The 22,144-nt window shown below is 40.2% G+C and overlaps 1 protein-coding gene and 1 long non-coding RNA gene across 3 annotated transcripts in view; both read left to right on the top strand.

Annotated features, from left to right (window-relative positions):
• Positions 1–12,035, top strand: part of LOC138683297 (NAD kinase 2, mitochondrial-like) — a 57,763-nt gene extending 45,728 nt beyond the window's left edge. Inside the window, exons 7-12 of one of the 2 annotated variants that reach the window (XM_069774916.1) lie at positions 814–892; positions 3,759–3,902; positions 6,097–6,152; positions 6,236–6,289; positions 6,755–6,878; positions 9,154–12,035. In XM_069774916.1, coding sequence (XP_069631017.1) covers positions 814–892; positions 3,759–3,902; positions 6,097–6,152; positions 6,236–6,289; positions 6,755–6,878; positions 9,154–9,292 — 596 coding nt within the window. In that variant the 3' untranslated portion in view covers positions 9,293–12,035. The remainder of the gene's footprint in view (positions 1–813; positions 893–3,758; positions 3,903–6,096; positions 6,153–6,235; positions 6,290–6,754; positions 6,879–9,153) is intronic. The other variant, XM_069774917.1, reaches the window with a different exon arrangement.
• Positions 12,036–19,242: 7,207 nt separating this feature from the next.
• The window catches only part of LOC138683451 (uncharacterized), a 213,791-nt gene continuing 210,889 nt past the window's right edge, over positions 19,243–22,144 (top strand). The window contains exon 1 of the long non-coding RNA XR_011322978.1: positions 19,243–19,482. This is a non-coding gene — a long non-coding RNA (uncharacterized lncRNA). The remainder of the gene's footprint in view (positions 19,483–22,144) is intronic.

Below are 22,144 nucleotides of genomic sequence, written 5' to 3' on the forward strand. Positions count from 1 at the left end.
TATGTTTATTCTGGACTGTAAACTTAGAACTAGTTTTCAGTATTAACAGTTAATTTATAGAGATGTTTTTAAATAGTATTATCTGCTGGCAAAATACCTGAACTCTTTTAAAATGGTATATCTTAGGGTCACTATAGACACTTCAGGTTACCACGTGAATAACTTACCATGCGTTTAGCTGTTCCACACTAAAAGTGTGTGCGTGCGTTCTTAACTTGTGCTAAATTTGAGGTAGGTTACCTCAATTGAAAAAGCTGTCACAGACTGCTTGCAAGCAAATGAGAAATTAGAAGTTAGAATCTCTTCCTGGGTAATTCCTTGGTCATCAGACACCTTCAACTGTTTTCTTTATGATGGATTGAAGATGCACAGTTCTATCCTAAACCTGTGTCTAGCCCTGCATTTCCTCAGTGAGAAGTCCTTAGTCAACATGAACAATTTGTTAATCTCCCTTAATTACCCTGTGGTATAAAGTGTAATTCTTTGAACTTTATCAGAAATGTCTGTTAAGTCACTGTCAGTGAATTTAACTAGGTTAGAGTGACAGAAGAGAAGACTTCAATCTGTCTGGTTGCCAACGAGTTTTTTTGGGGAAAGCAGTGTCTGAAAATAAGTGTCGTTGCCTTATTGACTTTGGTTCAAATACTTGTAGTCTCCAGTAAAGGGAAAAAGTGAGTCCTTGAAAAAGATGGAGCGATAGGTCTAGAATGCAAACCCAGGCAGCAGGGTGTGTCCTCTAATGAGTTGTGAATTGTTTTTGAAAATTTGGGGTTTAGAGCCATGATTTATAACTGTTATATTCAATATCTGCAGGATCTGACATTTCTGGTCCACATCTTTTACCAGTGAGAGCACTCAATGAAGTCTTCATTGGGGAATCTCTTTCATCCAGGTATGTTTAATTGCTGCTTGTTGCAGCAAGGCACAATTGACTTAATTTCTTTTTATGACATTGCAATGGGCAATCAGTGATGGGATGTCTTTGCTGTCAAATTTCTGTTCTAGTCCATGAATATATAACACTGATTGTATTGTTGCTGATCTAAGTGCAGTGATGTTAATTTCTGGTTTTCCACCTTCCTGTCTGACCTTTCCATCTTTCATTATTCCTGGCTGCTTGCTTTCTTCTTCATTGTTTTATTCCTTTCCTGGCTAGTTCTTACATAATCAAATACCTTCAATTACTATCTTTATAGTGGATTGAAGATTTAAATATCCGTCCTTAAACTGTCTCCTCTCCTGCATATCTTCTTAAATATCTTTTAGCATGACCAAACTGAAATCCTAGTAACTTCTTTCCCTGCCTTTCTGTCGTTAGAGGCAAAGGTATCAGCCTGCCTTTGGCTGAAGCTTTGTTATCGTGGGAAAATGTCCAATACTTATTTCTTCTTTTTAAGAAACCAGTTTGTATCAGATCCTGGTACTGCATTATCTGGGATACCTTTGACTGTCCTTTCTGTCCTGAAGATCAATGCATTTCTGTTAGCCAAACTATAACAAGAAGGATGTAGGGAATGTGATTGGGGCTGTGGGAAAGGAGTTAAAACATGATCCTTAGTCAGGACTTGGCTGAATTTTTACTTGTATTTTATATTCCTTTTCCCTTTATACTATATTGTCGTGGTTTAACCCCAGCCAGCAACTAAGCACCACGCAGCCGCTCACTCACTCCCCCCCCATCCAGTGGGATGGGGGAGAAAATCAGGAAAAGAAGTAAAACTCCTGGGTTGAGATAAGAACGATTTAATAGAACAGAAAAGAAGAGACTAATAATGATAATGATAACACTAATAAAATGACAACAGTAGTAATAAAAGGATTGAAATGTACAAATGATGCACAGGGCAATCGCTCACCACCCGCCGACCGACACCCAGCCAGTCCCCGAGCGGCGAAAAAACCCTGCCCCCCCCCCACTTCCCAGTTCCTAAACTAGATGGGACGTCACATGGTATGGAATACACTGTTGGCCAGTTTGGGTCAGGTGCCCTGGCTGGGCATGAGAAGCTGAAAAATCCTTGACTGTAGTCTAAACACTACTGAGCAACAACTGAAAACATCAGTGTTATCAACATTCTTCACATACTGAACTCAAAACATAGCACTGTACCAGCTACTAGGAAGACAGTTAACTACATCCCAGATGAAACCAGGACATATATCTATCTATTTTTTTTTTTTTTTTTTTTTTTTAAACTTTAATGCGTAACGTAGTCTTGTGTTTGTACAGCGCCTGGGACACTGTGTTTGCTGCTGGAAGCAGTATAAGTGTTCCATGAGTGCTTTATCTTCCACCTGGACTGCAACTTCAGACTGGCAGAAGGAATTAGTCTCAGAGATACAAATTTTGCTCTCTACCAAATCAAACCTAATTTTATCAAGATTCTAAAAAGTTTCTTTAACATACAGTGATAGAGGAACACAAAGCTGCTTTCCAACACTTTACAATAGCCCTCTACTTCTGAATGTCACAAATACATTGTGGTCTTTGATTCCAGTATATTTGAGAAGCATGGGGGAACACAGTGCCTGTAGGAACAAATCTCTAGTAATAAATTTTGTGTTAATAGGGCCTTACTCTTGAAGACTTAAATAATGATGTCACACAGGTGAACCTTCTGTAAGGTTCAAATACACAAGTCTGCTGTATATTAAGACAAAATGACTCTAGGTGCTTCTTCCAAGGGCTTATTCTGCATGTCAGTTAAACAAGGAAATTGAAGGAAAAAAACCCTTTCATACCCAGCTTGCAAAAATTCTTAAACTGAATCAAGCTGTGCATCTGTGTTCTTAACTTGCTTCCAGTTCTTTAATCTTCCCATCTTCTCAAGAGTGAGTACACACAATGCTCTTGGTTACTAAGAGCCTAAATTGTTTGACACCAAATATGGAAGAGGTGTATTCTTACTCAATCCAGACTGAAGTTCATCACCTAAAACAGCTCAGTAAGCTACTTTTACTAAAAAGAGTGAAACTCAGTCATGCCAAACACAGTGAATGTGGCATTTTTCTAAGAGGGTATCTATTAATCTGAAGACTATATCATACTGTTTGGATTAGGCACTATGAACATCAACAACTTTAGTTCATAAATATACAACTGGATGTTATGAAGCTTATGGAGAGAGATTGTCTGGTTGCCATAGGCCTAACATTAGGAATCCCCTGATATATGAATAATACCATGCAGAATGATGATTGTGCCCCAAGACTTACTACATTTGAGTTTTAGGAAGAATTTTCCCTGGAGAGAACCTTAAGCCTGCTGAGTGTTGTAAAACTGTGTGAAGAATCACAGTGGATTTTTAATTACTGAAGTGATAAAGAATTCAGCTTGAAGCCATGCTATTACTTACTGATGTTGGAATTCCTTACCTCTTAGTGTTCCCTGATGTAATTTTTTGAGACCCAATCACAGCATAAACACAGTTTATGTGATAGTTCAACAATTATGCAAGGAAGGTAATGTATTTGTAGTTTCATTTATAAGTCCAGAAAACCCTGCTTGTATACAAAGCTATTCCCATATGAGTTCTTTGCATGGCATTTCATTTGTAAAAGTAGCTGCAGAAAAACTGCCTAAAAGCTCATGCTGCAAATCACTTTTGTCCATTATAAAAACTGCTATAAAACAGTGAATCCAAAGTGGCTGCCAAATCGGAAACACTGTACAAAGCCTGTGAAATTGTCATCCAGATTTGAAGCTAGCCACTCAAAATGTTTGTGCCTGATAAGGCTGTGTATTCTGTCTTATTCAGGGAGAACTTTAAGTCCTGCAAACCAAGTTTTAAATTCTCGCTTCATAGGGCCTCCTATTATGAGATATCAGTTGATGATGGTCCTTGGGAAAAACAGAAGAGTTCAGGGCTTAATGTGTGTACTGGAACAGGATCAAAAGCGTGGTAAGTACATGTTGCTGCTTTGATATAAAATATTGTTTCAGATAAGCAAAATAGGTCCATCTAGCTTAAGCATTTTGTCTGTACTGAGACTCTCTTAAGCTATGGGTAAGTCAGTGCATGTCAGTTATGTCCAAATATTCTCACTGTTGGTATGGTTCAAAGCTGCCTCAGGTGTATGAGAAGAGCAGAGCACCCCTCACTTGTAGGTATGGAAAGAAGAGTTGAAAGGATGAGGAGCTGAGGCACTGAGACAGAAGTTTACCTTAGGTGTAATTTTGGTGAAAGAGTTGCATGTCCCATGTGGAGATGAATGGTTAGAGGTGGTGAGGGAAAGAGACTCTTCTCTGTCTGACTTGCAGAGCATATTGGGGTGTGGGGATGGTGGTGTCTGAACTACTCTTGTTGGCTAAAATTAAAATGTTTAGATGAAGTACCTCAGAAAACTCTTATAAAAATCTAAGCTTTAAAAAGAATTGGGGAAACATGTACTTGGAAACAGTATTAAATGTTCTCTGGCACATCTACTGTCCATTCTCTTTCCAAGCCTCTTTAAAACTTAATTGAAAGGGCACAGTCTCTTTGCCAAAATATTCCCCTTAAAGATGGGCATATCTAAGTGGAGCTGTGCTAGCTTAATCAAAGGGGTAAATTTTCTTAACTTCAGTTTAAACAAGCTGCAGTACTATCTAATCAATTTAGTTTTGAGATGAGAGATGTGTGCAGTGAGAGCCTCTTTCATTCGGAAATCTGGCTGTGCTTATAGTTTAAAGTTGTACAACAGGCCCTGGATTTATGTGACCAGCTAAGATGAACTAAACCCAAAGCTTTTAATGAAATTAAAAAATGAATATTCATGCTGTAACCATGGTTACTGGGGTTTAGTCTTCTTTGTAATTCAGAATTTTGTATTCAGTCAGCATAACTTGGTCCTGGAGGCTGCCAAGGATGAAATTGGCAGACTGCTAGGGGAACTTTCCTAGTATTTAGTACCTTGGGAACTTATAGTCTTAGTTCAAAGCTGTTCTTATGCATTTCATTTGATTATACATTCTGTACTGAGCAGCAATCCCAGAACCAGGGACCAAATTCCAGGATTGCCCATCTTCATTGCTGTAATCAGTGTGTACTGCTGGACTTTTCTAAACTTGAGGCCAAGCCTCAGTGGGGTGATCTTCCATAGCTTATGGGTTAGGGGCTCTCTTGGGATTTCAGACCTCCTCAGCCTGAGATGCATTTAAATGTCCAAGTGCTTCCTTCAGCTGTCAAAACTTACATAAAAGGATATGTAGTTGAGAGAGAATGATTTCATACTGTGCATCTCCGTTTCTCCGAAGCATCTGTTCAGGCTTGCAGGTAGGCAGTGAGTGTAAGAGGAAGAGCTTTGAACAACCACTCTCAGCTCTGTAGTCTGTTAGATGTATAGTGGATGTCTGTTGCAGTCTGCGGTATTTTACTGCCACAACAGAAGTGCTGGGCTGAGACCTGGGCAACTGAGATGTTCACAGTACTGCTGCATGGAGGCTGTGATTAGTACCTAATCCCTTTTGATCCTGGGTACAGGAGGGAGACTTTTATTGGAGTTTAGACTTGGTTCAGACTGAGGCTTTATGCTGACTTGTCATGCATCCAAATGTGGCAAATGCAAAAGTGTCTGAGCTAACTGTTCCTTTTTTATATACACTGATTCTTGTGAGATTCAAGCCCACACCTTATGGTATGGACAGAGAGGCATAATATTTGTAAAGAAGTGTTGGGTCCCATATATTAGAACTAACAGAAGGAATTAATTAGCAAGAGGTGGATAGAAGGGATAAAAACACATAATCTGTTGAACTGTCATGTTTCAATTTTTCTAATGCAGACTTAAATCATCAATTATTGGGGTTTTAAGGCAGGAGGATTACTGATAAGGAGACTACAGCCTGTGTATCATGCTTTTTTTTCCCTGAAGACCTTACTTAATGGTTTATTAAGGTTTACAAAACCACAGGTAGATGTCAAATCAAGAGTTACTTTAAGGTATTTTTTTGGAGACTAATGTCAGCTCACAGTTAATAGCATTCTTTATTTATTTTTTCTTCTTGTTACGGAGCCTGGTTCTTCATCTGTATGCAAGATTTTTGTTTTGTTTTGTTTTTTTTTCCCCTCCCAAATTGTATTGCTTAGCAAACAAGACTTCTACTTCTCTGTCTAGGTCCTATAATATTAACAAGGTAGCAAATCAAGCTGTTGAAGAGATCCTTAAGATTGGTGAGTGAAGAGTGTGGCACTACTGGCTAAGTTTATATAAAGATACTCCTATCTAATTGGGGCTCTTTCTCTTGGCTCAACAGCTAAAAAGCATGGAAGCTTGAATATGCCGTTGAACACGGAACTAGTACAAAAAGGTTAGTGAAAAAGGCAAGATTTCTTTAAGGTATCATAATTTTGACCAGTTCATTTTGATAGTACTCTAGTACTCAGCGCTGCTTTCAGTATTTTAGTGCTCTTGCAATATTAGTCTTTCTTACAACCATTATTTAGTAGGCACATTTGGTGAAAAATGTCTGACTCAATATGAAAGCACTTATTTAGATTTTCATATGTATAGATCTTCAGGAGAATTTCGGTTCTCCTAAGATTTGAAACAGTACTTAATCGCATGAAGAGGGCTGGTGAGTGTTAGTCATGCAATAGAACTGAAAGGAATCTTCTGTAAAATTAAATTATTTTGAAGGTGAAGGCTATCAAACATCTGGCAAGACTCAATATTCCCTCTTGATAGGGAAGTTGCTCTTTTCTGGAGGAATGTGTGTTTCTGAGAATAACTAATTTTCTCTGGAAAAACTAATGGCTGATTTCTCTATTTACAGTAACAAATGATTTCAATGACTCCCTGCTCTACAGTCCAGAAGAACCAAAGATGTTTTTCAGTATTCGAGAACCTATTGTAAACAGAGTTCTCTCAAGTAGTCGGCAGCGTGGCTTCTCTTCAAAGTAAGTGTTGGCTGCAAGCAGTCACTGAAGAGTTATTTCATTCTGTGTGTTTGTCAAAGTATGAGTAATCCAGGAGTTTCACTTGAAGTGTTTCAACATCCAGTTTGTGTTTTGAGGGGCTTTTGAGTATTGTCCTCATAAGAATAGGAAGAAAGTTTCCAAGTTGGGTTATGCTTTTTTAATGTTTGATCCATGCATAGTCTTACAGAATAAAATAATCTCACTGTTCCCAGTTTTGGGTGTGTGCCATTTCCCCAAGTATGAGACAGGCATTGACAAACTGGAGTGAATTCAGGAAAGGGCCACTGAGATGATTAGGGGTCCAAAACACATGGTGTATAAGGGAGAGACTCAAAGGGTGCTTTTGTTTAGCCTGGAGGAGACAAGACTAAGCAGGGGGAATCCAGTTGCTGTCTTCAGCTACATAATGGATGGTTACAGAGGAGGCTGAGTTAAACTCTTTTCAGAGCAGAATATGAAGCAACAGCCATGATTTTATGGGATGTAAGATTCTGATAAAAATAAAAGGAAAAAATTTTCACAGTAAGGATGGTCAGGCAGTAGAATAGGTTACCCAGAGATTGCGCTATTACTGTCCTTGTAGATAGTCAAAATTTGACTGGGCAAGGCCCTAAGCAACCTAACCTGTCTTTCAAGTAAGGCCTGCTTTGAGTGGAAAGAGACTCAAATTCCACTCCTTTTGAGCCACATCAGTGTTGCAAAAACATTTTATGACCTGGTAATAAAGGACATCTCTGTCTACAGGGGCTAAATATTATGATATTAGAGGCCTACTGTGTATGAGTCATGTCTTTAAATGTTTACTGCTGCTTAGTCATTTTGATCTGGGAGGTCTCAAGGGTGAGAAAATCTTAAGAGATTGTAAGAGGAGAGGCTAAAATAGGAACAAATAATTGCATTTTCATCCATGGGTTCTCCAGGACTAAGTCTTGTCTTATTTGGAGTCCTCAGCATGGGATATGCTGTAAAAACTATACTGGAGCAACAAATGTCTGCATACCTATGAGGGATATCTGCCCATTTTTCCTTTTTGGAGTAGAATTTGCTGCCTGTCACAGTTGGTCTTTAGCTCTTGACACTAGAGATCTCCCCTCTGTTGTTATTTATCTTTTTTGACATAGTAGCTGCCCAGAGTGAAATGGAGTGGAGCATGCCTCCACGTTCTTCTGCAGTGTCCAGACTTGGCTGTGTTTTAATGATGTGCAGATCAATTAAGCTTTGACACTGTGGCCATGCTTCCCAGCTTTCCATATTTATGATAGATGTGTCTTCATGAATATTTAAGTCACTGGATAACTGTTGATTAAATTTTGGAGATTAGAAGATTGTCTAGACCAAGGCCTAAGTCAGGAACAATCAAGCACATCCATGTGAGACTGAAGTCTTGCAGCTGCTCTGGCATCACTACTAGTTCCCATCTAGCAATATGAAAAAAGTTTGGAGAACTCTTCATTTAATAGTGTTTTCACTTTCTACATATTTGAAAGGATAAATCCCAATGGTTGAGTTAATTTTCTTTTTAAAGGTAAGTGAAGAATATGGTTGTTAGCTTTATTCTGTCTTGTCTAGCTGTAGAAGAGCTGCCTTAAATTTTATAAGCTTAAATTTATTAGCTTAAAGATATAGTAGTAAAACTCCAATATTGACAGTAATATGCTGCCATACCTATTCATGATGTTGCCTGGTGAGCATTCTGACCTTCAGCTTTGTGTTTGAAGTGACTTTCCCTTCTCTCTGTGAATGATTAATGTAACAAAACAGACTATATTAATATCCAAATTATTTGAATCTCAAGCATTGCTAGTTGAAACTGCATGTTCCACTTAACATGAAGACCATACACTAGACTTGTAAATTAATATAAAACTTTTCTGTGAAAGATTAAGCAAATCACTATTAAATGGGATAATCAGTAGCTTGCTTAAAAATACACCTAAACTGCTGCTTTCAATATCAAGTGTTATGTTACAGGCTGTTCTCAGACTCTTGGAGTAATAGTCTCTATTTGAACAGGTCCTTCAGTTCTCTCTGGACTCTTTGCTATGTCTATACAAAGTACTGATAGGTTGGGGGATGCTAGTGCTTAGTACTATGCTAAATCCTTCTCTAAGCATACTCCTGTGTGATTAAGCATTTACTGATCCACACAAAGGAATGTCCAAGAACCAGTCTCATTGTTCAGATAAGTGTTTGTGTGAAATACCTAATTTTTTAAAAGCTATTTTGTAAAAACTTATTTTTTGGGGTTTTGCAGAGTCTGTGTGCGTTCCCGTTGTTGGGATGCATGTATGGTTGTAGATGGAGGAACATCTTTCGAGTTCAATGATGGGGCAATAGCTTCAATAATGATTGATACAGAGGATGCACTGTGCACTGTTCTGCTGGAAGAATGAAGGACCCTAGTGTCTTCTGCTGAAACAATTCTGGATCCAGAGAGGGAACTCCTGGAGATAGCACATCACAATGCTGCATTAAGTTGGAAGTTGGCTTTTTTGGATGCAAGAGCATTTGGAGGAAGCTTGAGATGCTTTTCATTCTTTCTGTTGGGGAAATCTTAGCCCGATATTTAAGCTCTTTTTGCATCTGGTGTAAAGGAAATATATTTGAAGTCTTACCTCAACATTTTTAACCCGTAAGGCAAACATAAAAGAACATCTTTTCAAACACAGGTAGATGGGTTCAAGTATTAAGTCAGTAGCATTAAATATTCAGATGCACAGTTTTTTAGTAAGTCTGGGACTGATGAAACTAAACACCTTCATACATTTCATACATATACATTTATAGAAAAGTTGACTGTCAATCTAGTGATTTGATGAAAGGATATGTAGATTTTGGTAAGTCCTGCTGTTGACATAATCAAAATGGAAATACAAACCTTTTGTATGCTTTTCAAATAATTTTATAACTCTCTAGTTTCATACAACTTGTGACATGCTTTTTTTTTTTCCAGTATTTTTTTTCTACTTTGTAGGTTTACATCAAAAGTAAAGTCTGGCTTAATTTCTAGAAGCTCTTTTCACATCTTGAATGAGGTAGCTCTTACCTTTTCTCTTTGGATAGAGAGGGACTTGAAACCCAAGGGTTTTCTTGAGCCCTTTAATAGGAATATACAAACTATAGAAAATATGTTGAAGTAAGATATACTCCTTCACTGAATGGATTAGCTGGCTAGCAGGTGTTCAGTCACAGTAGTGTATGCAGGTGGCTATCCTTAAGAAAGATATTTGGCCTTAAGAAGTTGAATGATTTGGAATTTTAGGTTCTGAGTTTCTTTGTATAACTGAAGAATGGGATGTGCTGGGTGCTAGTTAGTAGTTGGAGCTCAAGTTAATACCTATATGTCTCCCAGTTTTCCAAGTATGAGTTTAACTTCTCCAGAAAGTTTAATTTTACAATCCTGTGCTGAATTCTACTGATATTTAATTGGCAAAAAATTTTAATTTTATATGCCTCTGTTGCAAGTTGATAATGGAAAAAAAGCTCTGATTATAGAAGAGGAAGTGACTTTTTAGATAATGTTTTAGACAAACTGTGAACTTTGCCTTTGAAAGTTTGTGCTGATTAATGCATAGATGAGAGGGCAGATTTTGACAAAATGAAGACTACTACAGCAGGAACTCTTCTGCAACATGACTTGAAACAAATTATTTTTGTCCTGTCTACTACAGATCTATTTCCAAAAGTGAGTTTTCCTCAAACTACTTTTGAGTGAAGAGATTCCTGTAACAAAGGTTCTCAGGTCTAATGGGAATGTTTTCCAATGTGGCCAATCTGTATTTATTACCAATCACAAAATGTAAACTGACCTTTATAGGTGGAAGAAGTGTATAAAGGGTTATGGGTTTTTTTGCTTCTACTACTATATTACTATTTACTACTTTAGTTTTTGTATTCACTCTGAAACAGAATTTGGAGGAAATGGATTTGACCAGACCATTCAATTTTAGAAAAATGTGACACTGATGGAGCTTTTTTGAATAAGTTATCACTGTTTGTATACATTTCACCTTTTAAGTGTGCTGCAGATTGAGTTATTTACAGTATCTGCTTGAGTCATCTGGATTGTAGACCAGACGGGGAAAATCAAAGTAGCCAAATATTCTTTCAAAACTTGGTAAGTTCAGGAACTATCAGAATAAAGCTCTTAATGTCTAAAATAATCTGCAAAACTGGCCTAAAGGTGAAGATGCAAAAGACTAATCTTTCTTTAGAAAGTTGGCTGCACAGAGATTAGGGTGTTTTAGTTAATCCATCTATAACCAGTTAAGGATAGTTTATGTGCCTCTGTCTAATACACTAGTCAATATGCTGTTAAGATTAAAAAAACCCAACCAAACAAAAAAACCCACCCCCCCCCCAATGCCAGTAACACTAATTTATGACTTTCTAGGACTTTACTACTGTGTTAGATCAGAGGTTTAGGTATCGAAAATGTCCTTGAATACCTGCATAGACAAATTTATGGCAGAAACTCTTTCCCCTACTTATTTAGATGCATTTGTGTGCTGTAATGTTTTAATGAGACTGATTAGTCTGATTAGGGTGTATACCTCTTAAAGATGTCTCTCATTCCTTATTCTGAATGCTGAGACTAAAAGGCAATGTTTTCAAGCCCTAGAGACCCAAAGTATGATCTGGTTTAGGGCTTAGTAAGAGATTTCACAGTTCAATTCCTAACTGTTACTTAGGAAAATGGAAACCTGACCTACTCATGAGTGGCCTCTACTGGTTTTGTGTCTGTATTTAACTGCACTTCTGTTGAAGCATTTACTGGTGAATGCTTGATTTAAATAACTAGGATGATTCAGAGATCTATAATAGATAAATAGTAAGCAGCTACCTTTTTTTTAATTAAAGACTTGTAGAATCCTTTTTAAGGATCCTTTATTACAAAGGATTGCAATACAGACAACTTACCTGGTAGACAGTGTTCTGTGAAAAGGACTGAGTATTGGTTTAACACTGATTTAATCTGCCTGGACTGGCACTGAACTCTGTACCTCTTCTACCTGCTGAATCAAATCCATGGTCTCTTCATTTAGTGCCAGTCCACAATTCTGTGTTCTGCTAAACTTAGACCTGTCATTCTTTGCTTTTTAAAAAAAAAGAAAGTGGTGTTTATAAATTATGTAATAAAAAAAAAACCTTAGATACATGAAGCTGTCTTGTGCCTTATTTCAACTTTCAAAAATGTTTCATGTGTTCAGCTTCCTCTCGCTTACTATGCAGTTTGTTTTAAATAATGGTTTCTAAGCCTTCATGCTTTCTTTCCGTAGATAAAATACAGAGACTTATCTATGTGGCAGTTTTTGGTATGGATTGCTTGGAGCTACCAACTAACCTGTTCAGTTAGGAAAAGGTCAGTGCTGCACCTTACTCAGAGGACTTCCATTATGTGTTTGCTACAGCTGCCATTGTAACAAATCTGCAATAGAAATGTTTGTCCTCTTTCAGCACTGAACCTGGTATTTAAAAAAACAAGTTCAGGACTATTCCTCCTAGCTAAAGCCATGTTACTATCCCAATTTTGTACAGGGTATTAAAGCAGTCTGTTGAATGCTACATGTATTGGTGATACCCTGTCCTTTAAACCACCATTGTTTAGACACTCCTTTTTTTTAACCCATGACACAAAGTTGGTGGCAGATCAGGGAAAGTGTCCTCCCATCCATCAGTTTTGTCCAATAGAGCAATTCCTTAGATCTTTATTAAATACAAGAAAAGTTGTATGGGGTTACATTGTGTATAGGGAGAAGAAGAATTTACAATAGTGCTGTGCTGCAAAGATTTACTCTTTTTCTTGAAGTAATTTAAGGCATAAACCTAAAGCTGCAAACTGAAGCAGTAGACTATCTGGTATCCTCCAACCTCTCATTGCTTCTCCACTCCAGATTTCACAAGGTAGGTCGTCCATTAACCCCTTTGTAAGGAGCACAAGCTGATTAGTGACTTAAATGTTACTTACTCCCTGTTAAATTTAATTAATCCTGTGAGGATTCTATTGTCCTATGAGGGGTGGCTGAGGACTCAGGATTTGTCTAGTTTGGAGAAAAGGAGGCTGAGGGGTGACCTCATTGCTCTCTACAGCTTCCTGAGGAGGGGAAGTGGAGAGGGAGGTGCTGATCTCTTCTCCCTGGTATCCAGTGACAGGATGCATGGGAATAGTTCAAAGCTGTGTCAGGGGAGGTTCAGACTGGACATTAGGAAGCATTTCTTTACAGAGAGGGTGGTCAAACACTGGAACAGGCTTCCTAGAGAGGTGATTGATGCCCCAAGCCTGTCAGTGTTTGAGGCATTTGGACAATGCCCTTAATAACATGCTTTAACTTTTGGTCAGCCCTGAAGTAGTCAGGCAGTTGAACTAAATGATTGTTGTAGGTCCCTTCCAACTGAAATATTTTATTCTTAAAAAAAAAAAAAAAAAAAGCTTAGAACAGATTGACAAGATAATGCTGTATTTGCTCTACTATAGAAAACCAAGTTAAATATCAACTTCTAATATTCATACAATCTTTCCACAGTAATTAATCTGTTCTATACTACCAAATGTTTATTCCTGAGCTCTTTTCTTCAAATTGAGATGGGGAAACACTACACCTATGCAACAGCCCTACAGTAATGCTGTAGTGTAACCTTAAACATCCACGAATAAATTTACCACTTCCTTACTGCAAGTACATTCATGCCCTACCTGTGCTTACAGGGTACAAGTTTTGCCTTAGGACTTCTCAACTAATGCTTATACCTGCTGGAACATTCCAGGCTTATGCAGGAGGACACTGATGATGACTTTAAAAAAACCCAAACAACACTAACCACCACAGTCTAGTGTTACAGATTAAAGTAGTAAATTTATACTAAAATGATACTAAACATAAGCTATTATAAAATAGCACCAAAGGACCTATTCCTTTCATTGCTCTTATGCTGCAGTCCCAGGTTTTGTTGTTGGTCTGAGATCTAGAACCATTTGAGCCCTCTTCCTGCAAGACTTCTGCCAGTTTACTAGTTGCAGTTGAAAGATTCATTCTTTAAAAAAAGAACTTTTGTAAGAAGTTTTATCTGAGATCACATTCAAACTCACAGAAGCTACATTAATGTTCTGTAACATTTAATCAGAAAACCTACCAGCATAACATGAAACAATTGATAACTATCATCTACTTTTACCCATGCTTATTCTAAATGGGCTTTTCAGCCTATATTTTGCTAACAATAAAGAATGCTAAAAATAGATGATATCTTTGTGGCTTGGTAAAGAAAAACTTCACTATAGCTCCTTTATACTGCTCCTTACTTCAACTACAATCACTTGTTAGTTAATAAATCCTATATGTATGTAACATTTATGCTGAGGTAACAGAAATCTTAGTTACCTGCTCCAGATTAGGTCATGCCAAATAGCAAATCTTTTGTAGGTTTAGCATAGAAAGCATTTTCTGGTTGTGCAATCCTACGTAATCATGCATTATTGCTATATAATTACTGCGCAACAATAGAATTGGCAATCCTCTGAACCATAAGGATTTAAGGACTAGCTGCACAGGTCTTCTTACCTTAGATCTAAATGAACAAGAGAAGGACATCTTTCCACCAGTGTTTTAACATCTGAACACGTCACACAGCCCATCTTTCAGTAACAAGATGAACATGCTTTATACAGCCTATTCACTTCCATGTACGTTCATTTACATCTTCTCTACTGGAACCCCACGTTTGAAACACAGCTTTTTCTTAAAAAGATATACATTTAGACTTACAGCATATAGTCTGCCTATCAAGATACCTTACAGGTACTTTTTTAAATCCTCAGCAAAACAGATCCATTTAGTCCAAAGAAATATCCTCAAAAGTCAGTTGCACCATGTGGTGGGTTGACCCTGGCTGGGTGCCAGGTACCCACCAAAGCCTCTCTATTACTCCCCCTCCTCAGCTGGACAGGGGGTAGAAAATATAACAAAAGGCTCATGGGTCAAGATAAGGACAGTTTAATAAAGTGAAAGCAAAGGTCGCGGGCGAAAGCAAAGAAAAAAATGATATAATTCTTTACTTCCCATCAGCCCGCGATGTCTAGCCACTTCCTGGGAAGCAGGGCTTCAGTACGCGTAGTGGTTGCTCTGGAAGACAAAAATGCCCCCCTTCCTCCTCCCTTTACTTAGCTTTTATATCTGAGCTGACGTCATATGGTATGGAATATCTGTTTGGTTAGTTTAGGTCAGCTGTCCTGGTTATGATGTCCCCTCCCAAGATCTTGCCCTGCCCCAGCCTGCTGTTGAGGGGGGGCAAAAATGTTGGAGAGACAGCCTTGATGCTGTGCCAGCACTGCTCAGCAGTAGCCAAAACACTGGTGTGTTATCAACACCTTTCTAGCTACTGATGCAGAGCACAGTGCTATGAGGGCTGCTATGGGGAGAATTAACTCCATCTCAGCTAGACCCAATACACACCAGCAACTTAGCAAGTGAGTAATTCAAATCATATTGCTGCAGAAATCTGAGACACAGTAAAGTTGAGATGCCTGAAATTCTTACATGTAGTAAAAAAACACCAAAAACTTTCCACACTTCAAATACAGTTTTAGAGCATCAAGTACTTTAGGTGGTCTCCATTTTTACCCACAGAAAGTTCTCCCCTCATGACAGAAAATTATGGTTTTCCTGATTTAAACTGTAAATTCTTGAGACCATTTTTTCATTGTCTCTAAATAGCATAGAATCACCTATGACTCAGATATCATCTAAAAGGCCAGTATTAGCAAAGTCAATATCAACATACAAGAAGATTTTGGTATGTCAGATTTCACATGCAAAAACTAAAGAAAACAATACTTAAATTATGATGGTTAGTAAAGTCTTGAAATCATATGCCTTATAAGTTTCATTGAAACAGTAAAATTACTCATAGAAAGTGTTTTGCAAATAGAAAAGCTCTGCACATTGTCTCTAATGGTCAGACCAACAGAAGGTTCAAATTCTTGCTTTGGAGATTATGTAGCATATTTAGTTATGGTTTTAGAGCTGAGATAAAAAGTAGACTGGTGTATTTCCCCACAAGGGAATGCATGCTGAGGTCTGTGTGATATTTAAACAGATCAAAGGGAGGTCACAGCCTGTGTGCCGCCTACTTGCTTGTCAGCCAATGCCCTATTGTCACATTTGCTCATTGAGAAAATTAATTTCTCTTCATCGCCAAAGCCATTTCACCCTTTATCTGTGCTCCTGTCCATTTTGTTTTACCCTCTCCCCAAATCTAGATTTTTCTGCAGTTTCTTTATCCTGCAACTTTACCCAGCTTTCCCTCCTAGAAGTATTAGCAAGTGAATAGTTATGTTGATTGCTGAGATTATTTGCCTTCCAAATTAACTGGTATCTGTAGGACATCATGTCAGGCTGAAACTCAAGTAGTTATTATGACTTCTCTTTAGGAAGATGCCTTCAGCAGCAACAATAGCAGAAGCCTTAAGAAGGCTTCAAGAACTGAGCTCCCTCCCACAGTATCTGGAAGGCTAGTTCACAGTGGAATATGGGATCCAGTGTATCTTGCTTCCAGGGCTTACTTCGAAAGTGCAGGCTATACACCTTTCAACTGAAGATGAAATGAGCTTTCACCTGACTATTTTTAAATTCAGAAGACAAATTATCTCACCCCTCATGGCTGAGCCAGAGACATGAGGAAGATTCTCTGACAGTGAGAACATCAAGCTATACAGAGCACAAAATCAGTGTTAGTGCATGATATTTCTACTACACGCAGCGTATGCCAACCAGAAGAAAATATAAAGCCTGCTGCATTATCCCATAGTGGGATAAATATATGCCATGCTGCTATTTACCTGATATTTGCAGATTCTGTCTGTATCCACTTAAATTTAATTGGGTTAGTTTTGAAGTAACATGATTGACTGCTGCTTTGACATGGGTGGCTGTGAAGTCACACCAGGACAAGTTCAGTTCCTCCAACCTACACACAAATGAACAAAGAGTTGTTTGGAAGAATGACTGAAATACAAGTTTTTGCCTTAAAAATATCAACTGTATTAGATAAATATCAGAACTCAAACTGTAATACACCTACTACCACATTCCTGTATTCATGACTACAAATTTCACTATGACAATAATTAAGCACTGGAGCAGGTTGCCCAGAGAGGCTGTGGAATCTGTCTTTGGAGGTTTTCAAGACCCAAGCAGAGAAAGTCTTCCTCAACCTGGCCAGTGCTGAATTTAGACCCTGCTCTGGGCAAGGAGTTGAAGTGACTTCCCAAGGCCACTTCCAACCATAATGTTTCAATAATCTCTGTAGGGTTCGGCGTTCGGAAGATCTCGCGATGTCACGGAAAGTTAGAGGGTTAGTCGCAGCCTTATGATGTGTCTGTAATCCCGCCTACCCTTGTTAGTATAAAAGGAATTGACTGCGCAATAAAAGGCGGAAGTTGGCGCTCACACTGTGTGTGTTATCTGTCTCTTTCCCTGGTCTGGGGTTGATCAGTGATCTAATCGTGGCACCTTGATAAGCAGCGAACGCTACATAATGGTGACCCCGACGTGATCGGTTGCCTAGGCGACGATGGGACTTGCGCAAGTGATTAAGGTGTTGAAAGTGTTGGTTGATGAGGTGGGTGCTCACGGAACGATTAGGAGGGGCCCCACGGGCGAATGCATCCAATGGGTGCTGCGCCGGGGAGGGATGGGCTCTCCCAAAGAAGTATTAAGTCCCCCAAATTGGGGAGAGATTCGGGAGCTGTTGCTCCAGTCGGTGCTCGCGGGTGAGCGCGGAGCTGCGGAACGATTACAAGCTTGGGGAAAAGTGGAGGAGGTAGTTACGGCAGGACGGAAAGCTGGGGAGTGTTGGTCGGCGGCGTGAGCTGTTTTGTTTGCGGATGAAGCGCCGCCTCAAAACCAAGGGGGGGCAGTGCCCACAGGGACAGTGAGTCAGACTCAGACGGAGTGGGCGGCTGTGGAGCGGGGCTCACAGAGCGGTCCATCTCTGACTGAGAGCGTGGACACGGAGAGTACGACAGAGACGGAGGTTTTTCCTGTAGGGACGGCACCAGCGGGGACGGACGAGCCCCCTCTGCGGTGTCCATGGGAGGAGTTACGGCGGGAGGTTCGGGGGGACTTGGGGGAGTGCCTCTTGGACTGGGATCCAGGCGGGGATGTCGGGGGAGATTTATACCGTCAGTTGAGAGAGTGGGAGGAACGGCCACCCGCGGAGGGGATAACTGGGAGGCAGCGGGGGTTGGAGACTGTGGCAGAGGAGGAAACACCCCCCCGCGGGGGGAAATCAGGCGCCCTTGCTGGGAGAGCGGACTGAGCCTCCTGAGCCTTTGCCTGCTGAGCCGTCAGCTGCACCCCCTCCGGCGCTTCCTCCGCCCCCTCCCTCCTCCCTTCCTTTTCCGCCCCCCCCTCCGCCGCCTTGCAGCGGCGCGTGTCAGCCGGCCATGAAATGGCCGCCGCCAGGCGCGGCCGCGGCCGGCCCCCGGGCAGAACCATCCGCTCCCCCGCCACCGCCCTTTCATCCATCCCGCCTCTCGGAACCAGAGACGGTGAAACCAACTGCGCCCGTGATAGACGCGGAGCCGCCTGCAGTAGCCGCTGCAGACGACAGGGAGAGGCATTGGAGGAGAGTTAAAAAAAAAAAAAAAAAAGGGAGGCGTTTCACTGGAAAGTCCTTGAGAAATTAAAGACATTGTCCCAATGGCAACTGGGACGGCACCGGCGGGTGCTGGAGCCACTGATCCGACAGATTCTTACTAATAGAGTATTACACTTTAGAGGACTAGCGGACATTGAGTCCTTCAGGGAGGTTTTTAGAACAACATGCCTTATTGTATATAGAACTTGCTTTGGGTAAAAAGTGTGCTAAGCATAATTTGGTTAAACATAGTGTGATTACGGGAAGACAGTGTGGGGTAAATGTAAAAGTTAGTTAAAGCCAAAATTAGGGGTAAGGTCTATTTCCATTAATAACCTGGGAACGAGGTTGATTGTGTTTCCACAGCTACAGGCCCATGACGGACTCCTGTTGAATTTGCACGACCATCATCATCTGGAGCATCATAGATGGTGTGGCAATATGAATACCACCTCAGTCAAAAACTAATCTATAGGTCACCTTGGTTAACATAACAGGTCAAGATTCTCTGTGCACCGCAACCGCATCATAAAGCCCATGAACCAATAGACAAGATGGCTATGACTTGTGCAGCGCGCCTGGCCAGCGAGCGCATGCGTCATAGATTGCAACCGAGGCAGACTTTTAGTACCCGCTGGCCACGTGTGCTAAAACCCGTTCCTCTGCAAATGTATAAATACCGGGACTTTCCAAAGAGCATCGGGCTGGTGTACGGTGAGGCCATCGTTGCCTCTGTGGGGACGCCCACGGAAAGCTGGCACCTACCGATTGCTGGGCTGAGTTTGTGGAGCAAGATGGCACAAGAATGTATGGATGGTTCATTTTCCTCATAGTCCTCATGGTTTGGGTCATTAGGGGTAATGGGTTGGCTCAAAGAATTATGGGCATTGTTGTAGTTATTGTGATTTTAGCTATTGTAATAATTTTACCTTGTTCAGCTTGTTAAGTAAACATGGCATCCCTCATAATAGCACCAGCCAGGCCATTGTAGAACGAGCACATCGAACTTTAAAGGCCTTACTCTATCGGCTTAGGGAGGGGGAGCAGGAGGAGTCCTCCTGGTTACAGGAAAACAGACCTGCTCTCCGTACACAGCATCTTCTGTTAACTGCGTTAACTTCATTAAATCAGACAGTTCGAGGGGACCTGGAAGAGACGGCGGCGCAACGACATTTTACAAACACGGAAGAGAAAGGTCCCTACCCGTTGGTCCGCGTGTGTGACCTTCAGACATGCCAATGGGATGGGCTGTTTGAGTTGCGTTGTCTTGGGCGAGGGTATGCCTGTGTACAGACACCTGAAGGGCTACTGAAATGGGTTCCTAGTCGTATGGTTCGTCCTGCCCTAACCTCGTAGTGTTTGAGTGTTTTTCCTTACAGATCGCTGTCATCCTTTCCTGGCTTGTGACACCTTGGGTATCTGCTACAAATTTCTGGCAGTGGATGCAAAGCCAACTGGGGGACCCTGATGTGTATCTGGATGACGTCCCTCTCAGAGTCCATCAATACGTGCCTTTATGGGATCCGGCTGTCAGAGCTCGCAGCCAGGAATCCAGGTGCCTCAGACATTAAGCCTTAACATCAGCGCACCAATGATAAACCTTATAGAGCAATAGAAGTAACTCTTTCCAAGCCTTAACTTTCAATCTACCTCCTGTGTGAACTTCTATAAAGGAGCTCTTTGCTCTGCAGGGTAAATGGGACATTTACGGGTGTTTAAGATAGAGTGTTTCAACTTAGTTGTAGAGATATGTTTATACTCATAGTACTTTACATAGTTATTTCTTGGTGTGGAATTGTTCATAACAATAGAAGCCAACTCGTCATAGAGAGGGGGGAGATGTAGGGTTCGGCGTTCGGAAGATCTCGCGATGTCACGGAAAGTTAGAGGGTTAGTCGCAGCCTTATGATGTGTCTGTAATCCCGCCTACCCTTGTTAGTATAAAAGGAATTGACTGCGCAATAAAAGGCGGAAGTTGGCGCTCACACTGTGTGTGTTATCTGTCTCTTTCCCTGGTCTGGGGTTGATCAGTGATCTAATCGTGGCACCTTGATATGCAGCGAACGCTACAATCTCTTAGGAAGTAAGATGGTGTTCTCAGGGGACTGCCAAGGGGAGACACTGTCTTTTCATCTTGCTTCTGGTTGGTGACCTGAATCTGTTCCTACTGAACAGATGTTTATACTGAGAGGAAAAAAGGCCTTTGGCTATCCCTTATTAGTATTATTCAGATGACCAATTAATCCTATTTAGCATAAAATACTTTATAGTTTTATATAAGCATTGGCCATGTTGTGACCTTAATTCTCTTTACATGCTTGATTACCTATAGTGTATCACTATTCGGGGCTGGGACAAAGTATTTGTTTTGTGTGCAGGTGTTGTAGATGTAACCAGAGGACAAAGACACAGAGAACAGCACAACTAAAGCCTTTAGCTGGCAATCTCTATGTAAATGAAAAAATAAACAGTTAAAAGAAATTAGAAGCTTTCTCCCTCTCCCAGAATATCACTGGAGAATACACAGTGGTGAAGCCAATGCATACTGTACTGTCATAAAAGCAATGGCCCTAGGTTGCCACTAGCATTCCAAGCCCAGATCAGGTTTGCCATCTGCTATTCGCTGTGCATTATACAGAGTGCCATTCTCTAAAGAGCTCATGATCCAAGTAATCAGACCAAGCAATAGATAGCATTATCTACCCCTGAGAGGCAGAGAAATATTAAGGCTTTGTTTGTCCATGAACTTGCAGCAGTTTGATTAAAAATATGCTTTTGCTGAAGCAAAGAGTAAGTAAATTGTCCAACATCTCACAGGAAGTCAGGGGAAAGATCAGGATATAAATCCCAGATTGATTGGGGCTCAGTTCAGTGACTTCCTGCCAGCATATGGTTTAATCACTGGAACTGTCAATCTGAACACAGTGCTTCATAAAGTAAAAGGTTACTGAAGGATTATTCTATCACGGATGGAAGGGCACAGTTTTCTGCCATTCACGCTGTACTCTGATTGCAAAGGGAGCTTTGTGAGGATCACATATTCCTTTCATTGAGAAAAATCAAATTTACATGATAATCAAAAGGACATATATGGGTTTTGCCCACCAACAAGACTTCCTTTAAGGATGATTAAGGAAACTCATGAAAAAACTACTGAAGTACAGCTTTGCTATTAAAGAAGAAAAATAGCTTGATGGAAAAAAATTATCTGACTATTAAGCTAATAATCAACTATTAGGCATTTGGGAACACAAACAGGCTCATTAAAAAAAATATATTAGAGACAATTACAATTGGGATGCCTACAGAAAAAAATGAAAATGATCCTTTTTCTCAGGAACAGCATTAAGCAGGAATTGCAAAAACTATTTTTGTCTTATATAGAACAGCTGCTCAACATCAACTCCAAGGCTTCTGCAGAAAACCCTGAGCACCCACAGAGATTTAGTTGCATCCGACTGGGATTCTTAAAAATGCTCCTGTAGAGAAGAAAAAAAAGTCTGATACAACTTTTGTTTTATATGATAACATATTTAAGAAAATAATTTAACAATCCTGGTCAACAGGGGAGGTCCCAGATGATCGGAGGCTTGCCAATGTGATGCCCA

Source organism: Haliaeetus albicilla, chromosome W, assembly GCF_947461875.1.
Source record: "Haliaeetus albicilla chromosome W, bHalAlb1.1, whole genome shotgun sequence".
Classification (NCBI taxonomy): Eukaryota; Metazoa; Chordata; class Aves; order Accipitriformes; family Accipitridae; genus Haliaeetus; species Haliaeetus albicilla.